Below are 18,055 nucleotides of genomic sequence, written 5' to 3' on the forward strand. Positions count from 1 at the left end.
AAGGGTGGGCAGCAAAACGTGGACTCCAGAGATGAATTTAGAAGTGCTGGGCCAAAATAAAGTTTAAAGTCTAATGTCGCCGTATTTCTAGGAACCAATCAACCCTTCTAATATTCTATAGTATACCCCAGCCCAAAGGTTCTGTTGGTGAACTACTGGGTCCAAGTAACCCGAATGTCCCCATCGCCTATTCTTGAGCATTCAGGAAACCTCCTTATATCCCAATATACATCACAGCTCTCAAGTTGTGCAGGTGAGGTTAAATACTGGGCCTCAATGAAGTTTAAACTGCAACCCCGCCGCCCTTAGGTTGTACAGGTAAAATTATATTTTAAACCATCTATGGCCTTGAAGACCAGAAACAAATAAAATGTTACCAGAACTGTTTCTGGAGCCATAAGACACTAATTTTTTTTTTACAAAATCCATCCATTGGTTCGCCCGTGATTAAAAGACATACACACGAACACACATACATTCACTTTTAATGGATGTATAGATGAAGAAATGACTTGGTATGCTATGCTATTATTATTTAATTGCAATTTATGATTGCATCTTTGTTAGGAAAAAGTAAATTTCTTGGATAATATTTCTAAGGATGTTACAACGTACGAATAGAACATTCTATTTTTACTGAACAAAAACAATACTCTTCTTTTCAAAGAAAAAGTTAGTCATTTAATAATCTACGTATATAGAAAAGTACTTATATAATCACGAAGCAATTTCCTTTAAAATATGTGTTCCATTTAATGTACTTCACTTTTGTTTCAAGTGCTTTCTTTTTTTAGTTCTTTTCGACACATCTTTAAAAAATATTGCGGCACCTTATAACTTTTTGCAGTTTTATCAAATGCAAAAACATTATTGTACACTCTGAAGTATTTGGTCTTTTATAACTCTTTAATGTTTTATAATAAAAATACTTACACAAAAAATATGTACATATTTTTTTAATCAATATAAGAAATTATTAAAAAAAGAAAAAGAAAACATTTTGAAAAAAAAAAAGTAATATAAATTAAGAGCTTTCAAATAATTCCGATTTTTTTATATTCACTTTTAATCTACACTAGACCCTCAAATTTTAAGAATTATTCTGATGATAGTTTTACGAGTATGAGTCTACTAATATGTAGGCATTATATAGGCACCCTCTTTCACGCAATGAGGAAGTAATTGCTTTATTTTGGGTCAGATACCGAACTTCCAGTCTTGCAGCCATTTGCATTATGATCTAATATCCCAAAATATACCCCAGATCTCAAGTTGTAAATACTGTTTAAACTCTTAAACGCCGCGTTTCTAGGTACTAAAGAACCCTTATAACATGCTGTTATACACCCCAGCCCATGGGTTGCGCAGGTGAACTGATGCACCCGAGTGAAGCTAAATTTCTCTGCCGCTGCTTCCCTGAACATCAAAGTAACCTTCTAATATCACAAAAACAGCCTAGCCCTCGGGTTTTAAAGGTACAGTGCTAGACCAAAATACAGTTTAAACTCTACCGCTGCTGCATATATAGGCACCAATGAACAATTCTAATAATCAGTAATACACCCCAGCCCACGGGTTGTGCAGGTGAACTGCTAGGCCCAATGCAAGTTATCCAATCTCTCCGCCTCCCCTTTCTGAGCATCAAGGAACCCTCTTCATATTCTATTATACACATTGAGGCTCAGGTGAAGTACTGTGCCTCGAGTCAGTTTAAACTCTACCAGTCCCAAATTTAACATCACCAAGAACCTCTTCTAATGTGCTAAAATATACCCATGCTATTCAGTTGATGTGCTTGACCAAAATACAGTTTAAACTCTACCACATACTTGTTTCTAGGCACCACAGAACCCATATAATATTCTATAATATACCCCCCCCCACGGTTTGGGATTATGAGCTGCTGGGCCTGAAGAAAGCTAAATTTTTGTGCACCCCCCCCCCTCATATCCCAATATATACCCCGTCCCTCAGGTTGTACAGCTTCACGGCAGTTTAAACTCCATTGCCTCTCCTTCCAATATGCTAAAATACATCCCCTGCCCACGGGTTGTGGGCTGCTTGTCCTTAAGGTAGGTTAAATTCTTTCACTGGCACTTCATTGAGCATCAAAGAACCCATCTAATATCCAAAATACACACAGAGTACCCAAAAAATATTACTAAAACCGTTTCTGGAGCCATAAGAACCTACATGAAATTTTTTAGCAAAATCCATCTTTTTGTTTCGCCCGTGGTTGAAAGACACACATAGACAGATATTCACATTTTATCTATAGATATCGATAAATAAATAGATACCTCTATACAAAATCCTTCACCAGTAATTATGTAATATATAAATTTTTCCACAATTTGACACGAATTAAATTTTGAACATAATTATAAGGTAAAGTTTAAAATAAAGTATTTCTTAGTTGTTAATCTTTTTCAATTTCCAAGATGAAGACAGCCTTAAAGAAATAATTCGATTTAATAATGATACAAAGAGAATACGATACATTGTAGAGGGGAAATTCTGGAAGAAAAGGCAGGTGCTGTCCAGATATTATATTTCTTTGATGAAATATTTAGAAAGGTATACAACATAGCTTACAAACTTAAAAAGGAATACTTAAGTTCTGATAATTGAATTAATCTTTATTATAACAGAGTTAGAGAAAGAGATTTATAAAGTTATATACTTATAATTAATCTATATCTTCATTTAATAAACTGTAAATAATGGGATGGAACATCAAGGCAAATGGTACTAATGAATTTCTCAGATATTTTATCTCGTTTTTTTATTTATAAAATGTGAAATTTTTTAGAAATTATAACTGATCATTTATTTGGACTAATACAACCATGCATCGTATTACATATTCAAGGGCTGCAGTCGCGTAAGACAGTGGGTTTCAAACTTTTTAAAGTTAAACCCCTACATCTCTCAATAAGAGATGAATATTAAATTTTGAGTGCATTTTATGTTATGTAAAACTTAGAATCAGTTCTATACAATCAATTCTCTTTTTGAGGGAAATAAATTCAAAATTGAACCTCACAAACAAATAACATTACAAGCTGTGGAGGAGCAAATAGGTTTAATAACGAATCAAAGTTTTAATGTGATGGATGTGCCCGGTTGCATGGAGCAAAGTAGGTATATTCTTGATTTAATTTTGGACATATCAACTCGAACTCGAAGATTATACTTCACATTAAGCTGCGATCTGTATTTATTTTTGATATAAGTTAATACGGAAATAGTTTTCACACCCAAAAATTGAGCCGAATGGTATAAATAAGCCTAAAGCTGATTTAGCCAGTTGTATTCATTCATCACAGAAATCCGGGGTTGTCATGTGTTTAGGAATCAAAATCTTTTTATAGTATTTAGTCTCATGAAAATTTCATAAACTCATCATCCATATCTGAAGACAGATGATTAGATGTAGTGGTCAAAGGGCGTATCCATGGGAAATACTTTTTAAATGATCCAGAAGGAACATGTAAATAATATGTATAATATTTATCATGTTTTATGTTTTGATGCCAATTAACACAAGGTATATTCTTATCTTGCGACCCCTCCATTGTATCCTGCAATTTGAAAACCACAGTTGTAATGTCTATTTTATATGTCGTTCTCAACAAATCAAGGAAAAATCTGTCCTTGATGACGTAATAAGTTGTTCTTTTTGTCGTCTTCATTAAAGTAAAGGAATTTATACAAAAATTACTAAATTTTAATGATTTGTACAAATTGATTTTTGTAAGCTTTATTTTTGATATATTTCATAAACGGAGACTTATATTTCGATAATTGAGATTTTTTACAATTATTATCAAAAAATATTTATAGAATTTATCGTGAAACTGTGCAAAGAGTCATTTAATATGACACTAATGAAATTATAATAAGCCCAATTATTTATTTTCTTTTGATATGAACTATTCATTTATATACACCCATATGTAAAAAAATACATTAAATTACCTTTCAATTAAGCTTTCACTGCCCAAATGTCTATGTATTTTGTAAACAACAATATACCTCTATTACACGTTTATCTGGGATTTACTCGTACTTCAAAAAATATTTTTCCAAAAATATATCTAACATCAACAACTAAACCATTCTAACCTCATATTACTATGTAACGACAGTTACATGTCAATATGCATGTTAATAATATGAATCTTATGTGTTTTTAAATTATAAAGATCATCATTGGGTGCAGTAGATACTATTTGTTACAACTAAATGTATTTCAATTAGCCCAATATGGTACCTTGTGTAGTAAAGGGTTAATCTGTTTATGTGAAATACTCGACAAGTTAGTATTAGAATTGTAGTATACTATATAAATCAAAAAAGTAAAGCATATAAAATATCTAAAGTGGTTAAGATTTGATCATAACGAATAAAGTCTAAGTTTTTAGGATTAATAGGACCAATAGAGTCAAAATGTTTGAATCTACACAGCATTACCACATACAAGGGCTTCGAAACTCTATGAAAAATATATTGTAATCTTTATTCTTACTGAATCTAGTCTTTTGATAATAACGCTCATAAGCGTATTCAAATGAAACATATGCATACAATTTAATCCCTTTTTTATTGACAATTTGTGACTTATTGTGAGATAATTTATTTTAAGAACTATTGACAAAATGTCTCTACCAGGAGAAATACACGTACATAATTGTTACTATTACTCAAAAGAATAATAGATTTTTAATCTATTTACTTCTATAATAAAACCCTTAATGTAACTCTATAAGTTAGATTTGAGGTCTCAGATATACAAAATTTAAATAATTTGGTGCGACATTGTTAAAGCGTATGTCTATACACAATCATCACATATAAAAATTTAAGGAACTTGAATCTAGTATGTTCTCCATTCTTGACAAATATCAAAATCTAATGTATTAATATTAATCACTTATTAGCTCTAAAATAAAAGTTCTAATAGAGGCAAACTTTTAAAATATCTAATTCACGAAAAATTTATATGTTTATGAATGAATGTTTAGATGTTTGTAAATCAAAATTCTAATGCAATAAATAAGATATTGCGTCGTAAACAAACACATGAAAAATGATTTTAAATCAAATTATTTCCTTTTATAAATTAAGTGCATTCACTATTCATATGTAACATATTTTAATTACGTTTCCTATGCATTGTATGAACAAAAAAAAATCATCTGTGTTTAGCACATGTACTCGTATGGAACCGAAAAACTTTATCTGGAATGAAGTTTAATAGATACTTAATACTTAGTCTACCATTATGATACAATACCCTTCTTAGTTTTAAGTGCAATTACAATAAAATAATTCATCAAATGCTTAGAAAGTTAAATTAACCATTCTTCTTACATAAATAAATAATACGAGATAAGCTTTAGAAAAGTGAACAGAACCTTTTGATCTGATCAAATGAAAAAAATAAAAAATAAGCAGCTCTATGAAGATATATATAAATTATGAGTGACTTCATCATTTTATGGGGCGGACATCATAGCGTTTGAATGCAATTCTATTGATCATATTGCACATAGATTGTAACTAATCATAACATATGTATATTATGACGCTACCTTGCTCACATATAATTTACACAGTATTTTATTGTCAGCTGTTTTCTCCTCCCCACCACTAATAAGTATTCTGAATGGTGATGGGATAAATCAGAAGGAGTCCCTCATTAAATTTGTGAACATTTCCGAACAATTATTATCTAAGGTAAAGTAACGACCAAATTTTATATGAACTTTGTATTTTTTATACCAGCAGTCCAGTTTTTATACAGATTATTGAAGTGTATATTGAGGGTTGAGATGATATAGTAAAAATTGAAATTCATTTAAAAGGTTTACAGCTCGGTTCAGTACCCCTGGGTCAATGATTTTCTCATTTAGAGACATGTTTCTTCCATCCTAAAGTTAAATATGAAAATCTACGTTTCCTAATATCTTTATCAACTTTGGGAAATGTAAATAAATGTATGTACCATTGAAAAAAATATTTTAATTCAATAATTTAAGTTATTAGTTATTTATAAATATTTTAATATCTGGTGGATAAAAATAAGTTACTGATATTAATTTAAATTTTTTTATTCAAATATGTAAAGTAAATAGGTTTTAATTTGAGTTTAAGCAAGCATGCATTCATTAAGTATATTTAAAAAGGTTACCTTATCTAGTTTACATATATTCTCTGCCACTATTTACATAGATACTTGAATTATCAATATCACTAGCTGTTGATAAGATTCTTGGTTTTCAAAAAAGAAAATTATTTCATATCCTTTACGAGAACAATTTGTTTATTTATTTATATGTCCACAAGCCAAATTTTTTGTCCAATGAAACACTCACAACTTATTTAAATTCACTTTGTAAATTATGGAGGGAAGTTAATTTGATTACACCAACACACCACAGGGAAATAAAAGCCGATGAATTAGTTCTTAAGAAGCGACATTTTGCAGAAAAAAAGTCGAATTATAGCGAATGCGATCTAAACTAGTTATTAGTCACGTTCCATCGGTTTCATTAATACTTTGGAACAGATGCATTGTATATACAATTTACGTACAGTTGAGACATTTTTAAATATAAAATTGTAATAAACGGATCAAACCGTATAGTACATTTCTATTTAATAGTGCATGACTGAGCCGTTCCGCTCCTAATTATAGTTTTGTAAAAATGTAGTCAATATTTACTTATGTAGATAATGCCTTATTAAATACAAGTTACTAAAATTACCTATTAATAAGGATTTCATTAGAAAAAAAACAAAGAACTTGCAGCTCTTTAAGTTAATTTCTTTAAAAAAAGTCATTTCATATGAAACTAATGAAATTATAATAAACCCAACTATTCATTTATATACACCCATATGTATAGAAATATAGTTTTATAAAATCATATTACATAAATTATAGCTGATCCAATATGAGAACAAGAACCGAATAAATTAAGAACAATGTCCAATTAGTTTTGTATTGATTAATTATTATAATTACCATAAGATGTTTATCAGCACTATTCCTTCATTCATTAATTAAGTTTAATATATTTCCTTATTATTCGAATATATAATATATTTTTACCTTGTTGGCCTTTGTGCACTCGTTAAGCAAGCAGCAATCAGTAGTAGGACTAACATGTCTTTCTTTCCACCAGAGCCTTTTTGGTTTGTCGGTTGCGATGTTTTATTTGTTGTTATAGTTGACTTATTATCAAATTATATATGCTCTGGCCATGGAATTGTTTGGCAGATATCCATTCAAATATTTAATTATGGAACATGTTCCTGAAAAATAAGAATAAGTAGAAACAAATATTAAAATAAATATCTTTAAACACCTATTATTTTTCAAAAAATTTACAAAATAAATATCATAGAATTTTATTAGAATGGAAATACATATGACTTGCTTTAAGGTATATACACCCTGTTAAAATAAATTGTTTAGCATCCAATGATTAACTGACCTTTAAAAAACAATTATAGAATGACACGCTGAGCTTTAGCTACAGCCGTGTTCCTAAATATTTATTTATTAGATGAAGTAGTTCAAATATTTTAGACACATTCAAAGTTCTATCCTTGGAAGATAGAAAGACAGACAAATAAACTTGGTATTATTTTATATAGATAAGTTTTCCAAAAAAAAAATGTATATAGTAAGATTCAAAAAAGTTAATTGTTAAAAGGTTATTTTAAAAAAAATTGTATTTTCAAAAATAGATAGAAACTTGTATATTTGCCCCGATATATTTTGAGTCTTGATCTTTTCATTTGGCCTGTTCATTTTTAATTAAGCCACATTTTAATATATAGTCGCAAATTAATATAATTTCAGATATTTCAGAATTCAGATGACTGAAAGAAAAACTAAGTTCAGTTTTGGATTCTGCACTAAGAGATAAATTACCTTTTCGGCTTTAATTTAATTGTAAAAAAATGTTATTGTTCCCCTGTGTAATTTAGGATATTATGTGAAAAATCAATTATTTTGGTTTTGTATATGTTCAATACTTTAGTGAAATTAACTATAAAAATATGATTTCCTGAATAGGCAAAACTCTTTAAAAATTATAATTTTTTGAATACGACCATATGCCTGAAAAGTTTTATAATACTAAAACGGAGTGTAACTTCAAATCATTTAATACAGTCGGACAGCCTAATCCTAGATATATATTAACCCAAACGATAAGGTGGTATTTAAAAAAAACCCGGATACATGTGGTATCTTTAAATGGATATTTATCTTCTTTTGAATCAATTCTACATTTTTACACTCATATGCTTGTTTATATAATTAATATGTTATCAGGAGCACGAGCTGTATAATGTGAATATACCTTGTGCTTGTACGTAGTGTTTTAAATGATAAAGTGTTAAATTCATATAGAATTCCAATTTCAATCTTTAAACTAAATTTTTCACCCATAAAAATATACCAATGCGTTGTTATGAAGTTTACTCATTTTAAAACCAGTTATAACTTTTTAAATATGATTTAATCTCGATATGAACCTTCAAAATAAATGATTGTTTTCTAATTTCATGTAATGTGATAATTTATTTTTATAACTTATTGTGTAATTTTGGGTTCGCACAAAGTATTACTTTATCGAAATCATTCAATTCAGGCTTAATTCTAACAAAAATAATTTGAGATTTTTTTTTTTTTTTTTTTTTTTTTTTTTTTTTTGGTACCAAAATAATAATCCACTTTTTCATTTATTAAACGATATATGTTCGTGGTATGTACTTAGCTATTCAATACTTAAGTAATTATATCTATATAATCGAACCTTATTCATAACAAATAAATATACCTTGAAGAAAATAAATATTTTATGTTTGAATGATTTAGTAAGTTTGCCCACTGACAAAGAAAATAACGTTTCTTAATTTTAATTGTAGGTCAATTTTAATATGAAAAATGTATATTTGAGCAATATTGCTGAAATGAACCCCAAGAATACACTCCCCACAGTCAAGCAAATGTGTAGGTACAGTATGTCGTCTGAGAGTGTTTCTCTGCTACAGAGGAAAGTTGACCTCACTACATGGAACGGAGTATGGATGGGAAAATGTAATCTAAGCATTTTGGAGACCAACTTCTTTCCTTCAGAGCAAGGCATTAAAAATGGGTCAAATAATGGGGTATCTGGCATTACAATGAACCAAGCCATACTCTCAAAGCAACAAATGTGTGGCTGAAGTAGAAGCCAATTAAGATTATTAAGTTGCCTAGCCATTCTCTGGTCCTCAGTCACATAGAATATTTATATCAGTGGCCAACCTAAAAAATGAGGATGGGATGAAATTCTTATTTCCTCCACGGTATGGTGAGAATAAGTGAGGAAGTTATTAAAAAGGAGATTTTTAGTCTTTATGTACTTAAATGAGTAATTAGTAAATTTATTCGTAGTACATAAAAAGTATTTAATCCAACCATTAATCACTTCGTATGTACATACCCAAATTAAATGAGTATTTAAGAATTCCGTTAGAGTATTTTTTAAATAAAGACATATTAACGGCTCTTAAAAATAAAATGAAACTCTTTTAGTCCATGTTAATTGATTTATTCATCTATTGAGGATAGATGCTGTCAAGATAATTAATTGTTTTTATAGAACATGCCTCTTAAGATATAAAAACAGAAGGAAAATTCAATATTATAATATGTATCCTTTTTTTTTTTTTCTCCAGTTTTATATATTATGTAGATATTAAGTTTTGCATAATTCACACTGTAGGCTGTATATTTTTATTTGAGAAATTAAGGTTTTAAGTTTATTTTTTCTACTTATTTAAATGAGTCTATTTCTTATTCTGCCAGTCGAAATGATGATATATGCATTTTCATTTTTTGCCTCTATAGAAAAAGGTAAAAAACATGGGTAAATTGTTTTTTCAATGTTTACCTACCATGCAACTTGATAGCTGTCGAATGTAATTGTACCGTATTTACATAAGTATAAACCTATTACTCTCTTATCTAACCAGTTATTTGATCCAATCATTACCCTACGAAAAATAAATACTAAAAAGGTAGAAAGGAAAAATAAAACAATCCAAAACTATTTACGTATTTCTTATCTACAAAACTTCTTTTTATTATGACCTATGTTTGATCCTACATACTTAACACAGTATGTTCTCACACTATTTGTGTATAATGGCTTTTTAGATAAAGTAATCCCATGCGACACATCCCTGAGAAGTTTAAAATTTCTATTTTTTTACTTCTTTCGCCTGTTGTTAACCTAATGCAGCACATATAATCCGCTACGAATATCAATGTACATTTTTATACATTCTCCTAATTGTAGACATATTTGATTTGAAAAAGTAGTTAAACATTGTTCGTTTATGGTTTTGTGATTTTTGTAAGTAATACTTCTAAAACGTAAACACAGAAATAGTTTTCATCTGTTAAGTCCTTAATCCAATCCCAAAAAGGCAAATGTTTTCCCATCTCAAGCGCCAAATTGTCTCTAAAAGATGTTATTGTACTAATTTATTCTACAATTTTGGTTCTAATATAAAAGTATGTTTTATTAACAAATATTTTGAACATAATGCATCTAATCATTGGCCATATTTTGAGTCAACTAATTTTTTATAATGATCAAAAATAGGAAAATTATTTTGTTCATATATATATATATATACTGCAACACTAAACTTCTCCAAAATAATATTCTACTCCTGTCAAATATCACAAAACGTAAATTGATCGTTATAAAATCGCTACTCAATCAATTTCAAACTGTGCACCAAAAAAAAAAAAGTATCATTGTGCCATGAAATATAATTTCTTGTAACGTCATCATAGTGATATTTGATCATTTGAAATTACAATTAACGTGATCAATAACGCATTAAATATTAGCCGAGATCAAACTATTAAATGAGACTGATTAAAACCAATCTGACCCAAAAAACGAAATAAAATGAAATTGCGACCAAATATAAATTCACAGACCGAATAGCAACACAAAAAATTTGTTTTTATGGATATTTCCTTATCTTTTTTTTTATTTTTTGATTGAGTGCATTTGATAAATTTGTCTAGTATGGTGTTCTTTTCCGGGATATTTAGGGATTTTACTCTTGCCGAAAAACCCAAATTAGATTTTATTAATAATATTAATTTAATTTAATTATATTTAATTTATTAAGTTAAACTTTGAGAATACAATTATTTAATGAAAAAAAAGAAATGTCATAAGCACACCGGTTGGATTGTATTACCTACAAGCATACAATTGTTAGCGAAACCAAAAATTTAGGTCGTTCATCTCGATGTAGTTAAGTTCTTTTTTTTGGTTCCAAAACGCATTGGATTACAAAACTTCAAAAAACATGACTTGCGGGTTCCAAAAAAACCCAAACCCACGCACTATTTGAGATAAAACGGAGGAAATGACAATATTTTATTAACATTAGTTTAATTTTATCTTCTTCTAAAAATATAAAAATAAATAATTAAATTTCACTTTATTTATTTTTTACTAACAGGATCCCCAAATAAAAAAAAAAAAAAAAATCTCAGTTTCCTGCTCAACGAAAATTTCCCGGCAAACGGAAGTCTTTACTATTTTTAAAATTTTACCAAATAAATATCAATCTTTTTCATTATTTTGTAGGACTTTATTATAATTGTTATACCGGAGCAGGTGGTTGGCGGACATTGAGGGTTTCCTGCCTTCTCCTGTACAGTGTAGAGATCATCCATCACCTTTAATAGCATGAAGAAATTTTAAATCGTCTTTCTTAAGGGCCGGTCTGCTCCCAGATGGCCTTCTGGGACAACTCCGCACGGATAAGATCTGCCATCCTCTTCTTTTACTCAGTACTCATGGTGGCAACTAGCACAATGTTTTTCTTAGCAATCGACAGATAATTATGCGCTCTATAACATTCCTCAAAGGAAAATTGTAAAAAATTACTCTTGCACTTTTTATATAAAAATTATAATTTAAATGTTTATATCTGCAACAAAGCGCAGTGAAGTTATTATTATGCTCAAAATTTACACTTTGAACACGTTTCTTATTAGCATATTATACTCTAATATATATAATTAGCCATTACATATGGTTGTAACCATATGGATTTCTATTGTAAAATTTTCCTTACAATATTTGCAAGGGAAATATTATAAATAAATTACTAAAGGAACTTTGTAAGTGGCTGTCAATGATTTGCATACTATGTTCAATGTTCATGCATACGACATATTATGTTTTAAAAATAATCGAAAATGTATCGAACCATATATCTTTTTTTACCCTCAGCAGAATTATCAACTTTTGGTGTATGTAAAATATTATAATTTAATACTATTGCGTACAAATGTATTCATAAATGTTTGAAGTAAGAAATCCTGATCAAAGTGACTTCCCTAAATAAGCTGTGTTATCAAAACTTAGTTTAATAATTTAAGCGGCCTATCAGATTTCACAATAAGGATTATCAACCTATATAACTTTTTACATAATGAAGTTCTAGTGATCCTCTTAATACATATTTTTGAAAAACAATTGGAAGTATGGCTCGTCAAAGTATGGTCTCCTATTCTTGTGGACATGAAGGAGTGGCTCAATGGAGATGTTTACATCAAAATTCTGGATAAGAAAGTGCTAACTTGGACCACAGAAAAACTCGCGGATAACTTTGTTCTCAATAAAGCTTAGACCCTAACCTTCCTAAAGGAAAACTCTCCAGACTCTTGGGACCTCCAAATATGACCACTTTCCTCTCCAACCCCCATTTGTTTGGACTCTTCTATTTAGATGAGTCTGGAAAAGAGGGTGTGTGCTACTTCTTATAGAAGTGACAAACCTCTAGTGGATTCCATTAAGAAGGAGTAGACTAAGATCAAGTCTGACTAGATATTCAATAACAGCAAGGGATTTATGCCTGGTATTGAGGCAACTATTATAGCTGAGGGTTCATATATGTAATGAATAAAAGTTGTTCCAATGACTATTTTCCAATGATTTTATTAAGTAAATTTACTCACAAAACCTCTCTTGAATTTTACTATAGAAAAATTGAAATTAGTAAAATGTGTAATACTAGATAAAATAAAGCCTGTATACGGAAAGTTATGTGAAGCGAAATATTAGGATTTGTGACCTCTGTATTCCTATCTCATGAGTGAGACATTTTGTACCATAATAATATCACATTCTATAATCCTTGAGTGATATTTTGTCTTTATCGTATAACTTATCTATATTTTTCTCAAATATTTAAACCATACAAATATTGGTATACACCTCTAATATAAAAAATAGGTATCCTTATGGTAACTCCAAAAGAATAATGATTGGTAACATCTATAGTACTTGAAGAACAATAATTTATTACGAAACTTTTAATTAGTTTGTAACGCTATTGTTTTGATAGCCTTAGAGTGTATTTATTTAAGTAAATAAACTTGGACAAAATAAAAATTAAAAATTTTGAAGAATGAAACAATCCTTTATCTTAATCACTAAGTTATTTTGTACATGTAGTATCATTTTGACTCAAATGAAACTTTAGTTCAATTAGGACTTGTTGTTAAAAAAATTAGTAGATCATATTTATAATTATGTAATATTCAACCTGAGTCTTTGTTGTCATAACTACTAAAACAATGTATGAATATATTTAAGTCAGATAATAAAGAAAATGTAATTTTCTAATTAAAAATTAAGTTTTCATTCGATTATAAAATTTTTGATATTATTTTGTCAATACAAATGTATGTGAATGTTTGCCTTGTTATTTTGTTTTTGACAAATCAAAAAGTTGGATGCCATTTTTTTGAGCTACACACTTTTCTACTCTTGAAGAAAATGGAAAGAAATAGTAAAATTAAGGGAAAATTCTTTATAAGAATTTAATAAGTTTTTTTTATTTTCAAAATTTAGCATTAGGTTAAAAAGTATTATTTCAGTACAATAAATAATTTTTTTTTCCAAATCATTTTCCCCGAAATTGATTGTTTCTTTCTATTTTTATAAATTTTCGAAAATCAACGATCATTTCAAAATAAAAATGGACATTTTTATATCTCAAAAACAAACTATCAATGAAAAATATATGATTGATCTAACATACATTGAGAACATGTGTGTTAACATAATTAAACAAATTGAGAATTAAATTCGAAATGAGTAAATTTTCATCAGAGTAGTACCTGTATCATCTACTAAGTTATTAATAAGCTTGAAGGTTTTATAACAGGTATAAAAAATTTCATTTCATAATCAGCAGATCTACAATTTAATTGGCTAAACTTAATCTTAGTTTAATCCTGTTGAAACTCTTCATAATGACGGAAAGACATCATTACAAATTATATAAAACTTTATAAACCTTATTTATCTCCAAAACCCAATCTGGAAGCTTCGAAAGACTAGCAGGTGCAATGACAAGCAAAGCCGACACCGTCTAAGGAGAACAATAATTCGGAAGAACATTGAAAATGTTTGAGTTTATCAGAATTATAAATATTAGATGTCTAAAATTTTATATCCATCAATTAAAAAGATCGATTGGGATTATTTGAAGATGACACCCTTAAAACTACGTTATAACAGTATTTATTTTGTTTTAATGAGGACATGTGAATAAAAAAATTTAAATTTCCCAAAATATGTTGTACATGTGTACACGGAACTTAAATAACATCCAGTTTCTTAACATACAAAATGCATGCTTCAAAAGTAATTACAATACTTGCAGATGGATGCAAAATGAGTTTTATTTTTCCATAATTAAATTAAAGTACCAAAAGCCCTCATATTAATTAAAATAACATTTTTAAAGCAATTAGATGTAGTTATAATAATAGCATCACTTACATACAACCGAGTAAAATAACTACTGCAGACTCATTAAACACTTACATTAATGTATTTGTTTTTTATGTTAATTAATAGTAGAAATTATTTATGTACAATATGTATCTTTTTGATTATTATTTATTGCTCCTTTAAGAACAATTTTAGGTTTTTATTATCAACAAAATATCTTGTAAAACATGTTGACCATATATTACTAAAAACTATCTATATCATTAATAATAACCTTAAATATAGAACCAGAAAGTATAAGCTTTTTAACTATATTCATTTTTAATTAATTATTAAAATACAAGTAAATTGGTATTCGTTCAAATGGTACAATAAATATATTTTACAGATTTGTCACCTTCCTCTAAAGTAGAGGTCGGGTTAACTATTTAACGTCCTCACCAAGAAAAAAGTATTAAATAAAATTGTTTGCATCTTTTATATCACTATGGCAATATGACCAGCAACCAATGTTGTTGTTTTTTTAAATAGCTGTACCAAATGATTGAGATATCGTTTCACGGTGAAAATGCATTTTAAAGAACGTGCATATATTTTTATGCATAAAACTGGAAAAAATATATTTCTATGCATATATAACTGCCGGTGAACATGACTGAATGTACAAAACCTTAATATTAAAACATACTTTCAAAATTGTAAAAAAATAAAATAGTCTATTAAAAAAAATAGATTTACAAATACAAAAATATGTAAAAAAATCATATATATTGTAAACTATTGCAGATATAAACTTGCTAGACTTGTTCAACTCTCTGGTGGTGCAACTGCACAATCTTGTTTGGTCTACTAGATCCATTTTACTTCATGTAAAGCCTTTCTGTTTTGCATTCAAACGATGGAAAACTATGCCTTTGCCATTTCAATCGGACACACCCTTTGGACATAGGTTGCATCGTCCCTTCTTGTCATAGTGAAGTGGAAAATACCCACAGTCATCATACTGCACATTGGTTAGGGTCTTGGGGCATATATTTTCTTCTGAGCTACATTTGAATGGGAGGAGGTAGATGGTGGGGCAACTTTGGATACTGAATTGTTAGCTTGCTTCAAGCTGTGGGCGACTGCTAATTTATGCAAATTTTCTGGTTTGTATAGAATATATACTTGAAAATATCAATTTAGAAATAAACAAATTTTTAGTGCCTCATACATTATAATTTTATGTGGATTTTACCTTTACTTTAAAGTGTCAAATCGACCGTTTGGTAGTGTATGTTTTCCAAAATATAATAAAACCCTTTAAATCTTTCTTATATGATATCAAGCTACAATTTTTTTAGAATGGTCTTTGACATTATATATACTGAAAAAACATAGTTTATCTATGAAAATTTCCCCCAAAAAGTGTCTTCATGTGAGGAGTGATTTCTCTGTTGCTATCTTCCTGTTAAGAATATAACTTGCAAAAAACTTAAAAAAATAGAGACAACAAATGGAATTTATTTGTAATACAGACATCAACCAAATCTTAGAGATTACTGAAATAGGTAAAATTAAATAAAAATACATTTTTCAAAAAGATATAGTTAATCAAAATGTGGCCTACCAAACGGTCGAGCAGGTGATTAAATTGTTAATAAAACTAGTAAAATAATATTTTTTTGTTGCTAAAATGGAAATTGTAAATTCTCAAAAAAGTCATGGCCTTCAATTGTAAGGCTTCTACAAAACAATTTATAAGGCTCAAAAATCATTCACTTAAACAAATTTAAATGGACAATGGGGCATCTGTAGGGTGCAAGTTGAAGATGTGAGAGTGACTCATAGTAAGGGCAGACTGGAAACAGTAGTACATTTTTTTGTTTACTCAAATACTATATTTAGGACAGCATATCAAATATGTTCAATGATGTTTGAATTTATTTAAAATCAGTAGTTTTTCAACAAATTTTAATTGAATATCGAATCTTACAACTGTTTTCAATGCTAAGATGGTTACATAATAAAGTCAACCTTGAGTTCTAAATTAAGGAAATTAATCTAAATATATATTTTAAATTGTTGAATAATAAACTTTACATTTATTAGTATTATTAGATGTATGAAATCGGAGAAATTTATTATCACAAACCACTTAGAGCCCTGAATAGACTAACAAACATGATTTGTGTCAGGGGTAAATATATAATAACTAATTAAGTGGAATAAGATATACGAAAAGAATATGAATATACTTTTCTGAACGAAATTTTTTTGATAGTTGATACAATGATATCAAGTGATAGTAGAAGAATCAAAACCTTCAAATATTATATGAAGGAAAAAAAGCAGTCATACACTCATCAAAAAAATTATTATTGTGTTTTACAAAAAAATATTTTAAAATATGTCGAATACTCCAACATTTATTTTTTTGTATGGGGATACTTTGTTAAATTTTGTATTTTTATTTTACTAAGATTCTAGAGTAGGTTGAGACTAGAGACAAAATTTAAAACTTTCAATATGTAGATATTTCTTCATTTCGAAACAAAATGTTTTTTGTTTCCTTGCTAATTGTTTTTGATTGTTTTCTATGTACATGATTCCAAATGAATTGACTGTAGATACATTCATTGTACTAGAAAATGGATTAATATAATTTTGTATCAATGAATACACAAATGAACAGATAGGATCTGATAATAATTGTTTTGATCTTTTCTTCTCAATGTCCAAAATCTCATATATTACAATTTATGAATGGATTCTGACTTTTATTTTAAAAAGTAAAAAAACATATTTTAAAAATCATATATTGATTTGTATATATGTACATGTTGGAGGCCTGTTAAGGTACAAAGTTTTACCGCGTTTTTTTTTGGTACAACCCTGATTATTTGGTACGTATTTACCCTCCGAGTGGTACGCATATATAAAATCCCATATTAAATATTTTGATGTACTAAAACTTTGAATATTTTTTGTATAATTCTTTATTTGGTTTATATATTATACTTAACTACACTGGCAAGATAAAGTTTGGAAAAAAATGGGATTTCTCTCATTTTTCTAACCAGCTATGACTTTATCATCATGTAACACAGAAATTAGGCTATTAAAATGAAGAAAAATTAAGGTTCAATATTGGTATAAACATTTATTTGTACATAATAAAAGTATTTTTGTTTAAATTTTAGCTTCATCAAACAATACTCCCC

At 28.5% G+C, this 18,055-nt stretch overlaps 1 protein-coding gene across 1 annotated transcript in view; it reads right to left on the reverse strand.

Annotated features, from left to right (window-relative positions):
* The window catches only part of LOC121129509 (neuroligin-4, X-linked), a 253,516-nt gene that overhangs the window by 190,671 nt on the left and 44,790 nt on the right, over nt 1–18,055 (reverse strand). Inside the window, exon 2 of the mRNA XM_040725232.2 lies at nt 7,121–7,323. Coding sequence (XP_040581166.1) covers nt 7,121–7,176 — 56 coding nt within the window. The 5' untranslated portion in view covers nt 7,177–7,323. The remainder of the gene's footprint in view (nt 1–7,120; nt 7,324–18,055) is intronic.

This window comes from Lepeophtheirus salmonis, chromosome 14, assembly GCF_016086655.4.
Source record: "Lepeophtheirus salmonis chromosome 14, UVic_Lsal_1.4, whole genome shotgun sequence".
Taxonomy (NCBI): Eukaryota; Metazoa; Arthropoda; class Copepoda; order Siphonostomatoida; family Caligidae; genus Lepeophtheirus; species Lepeophtheirus salmonis.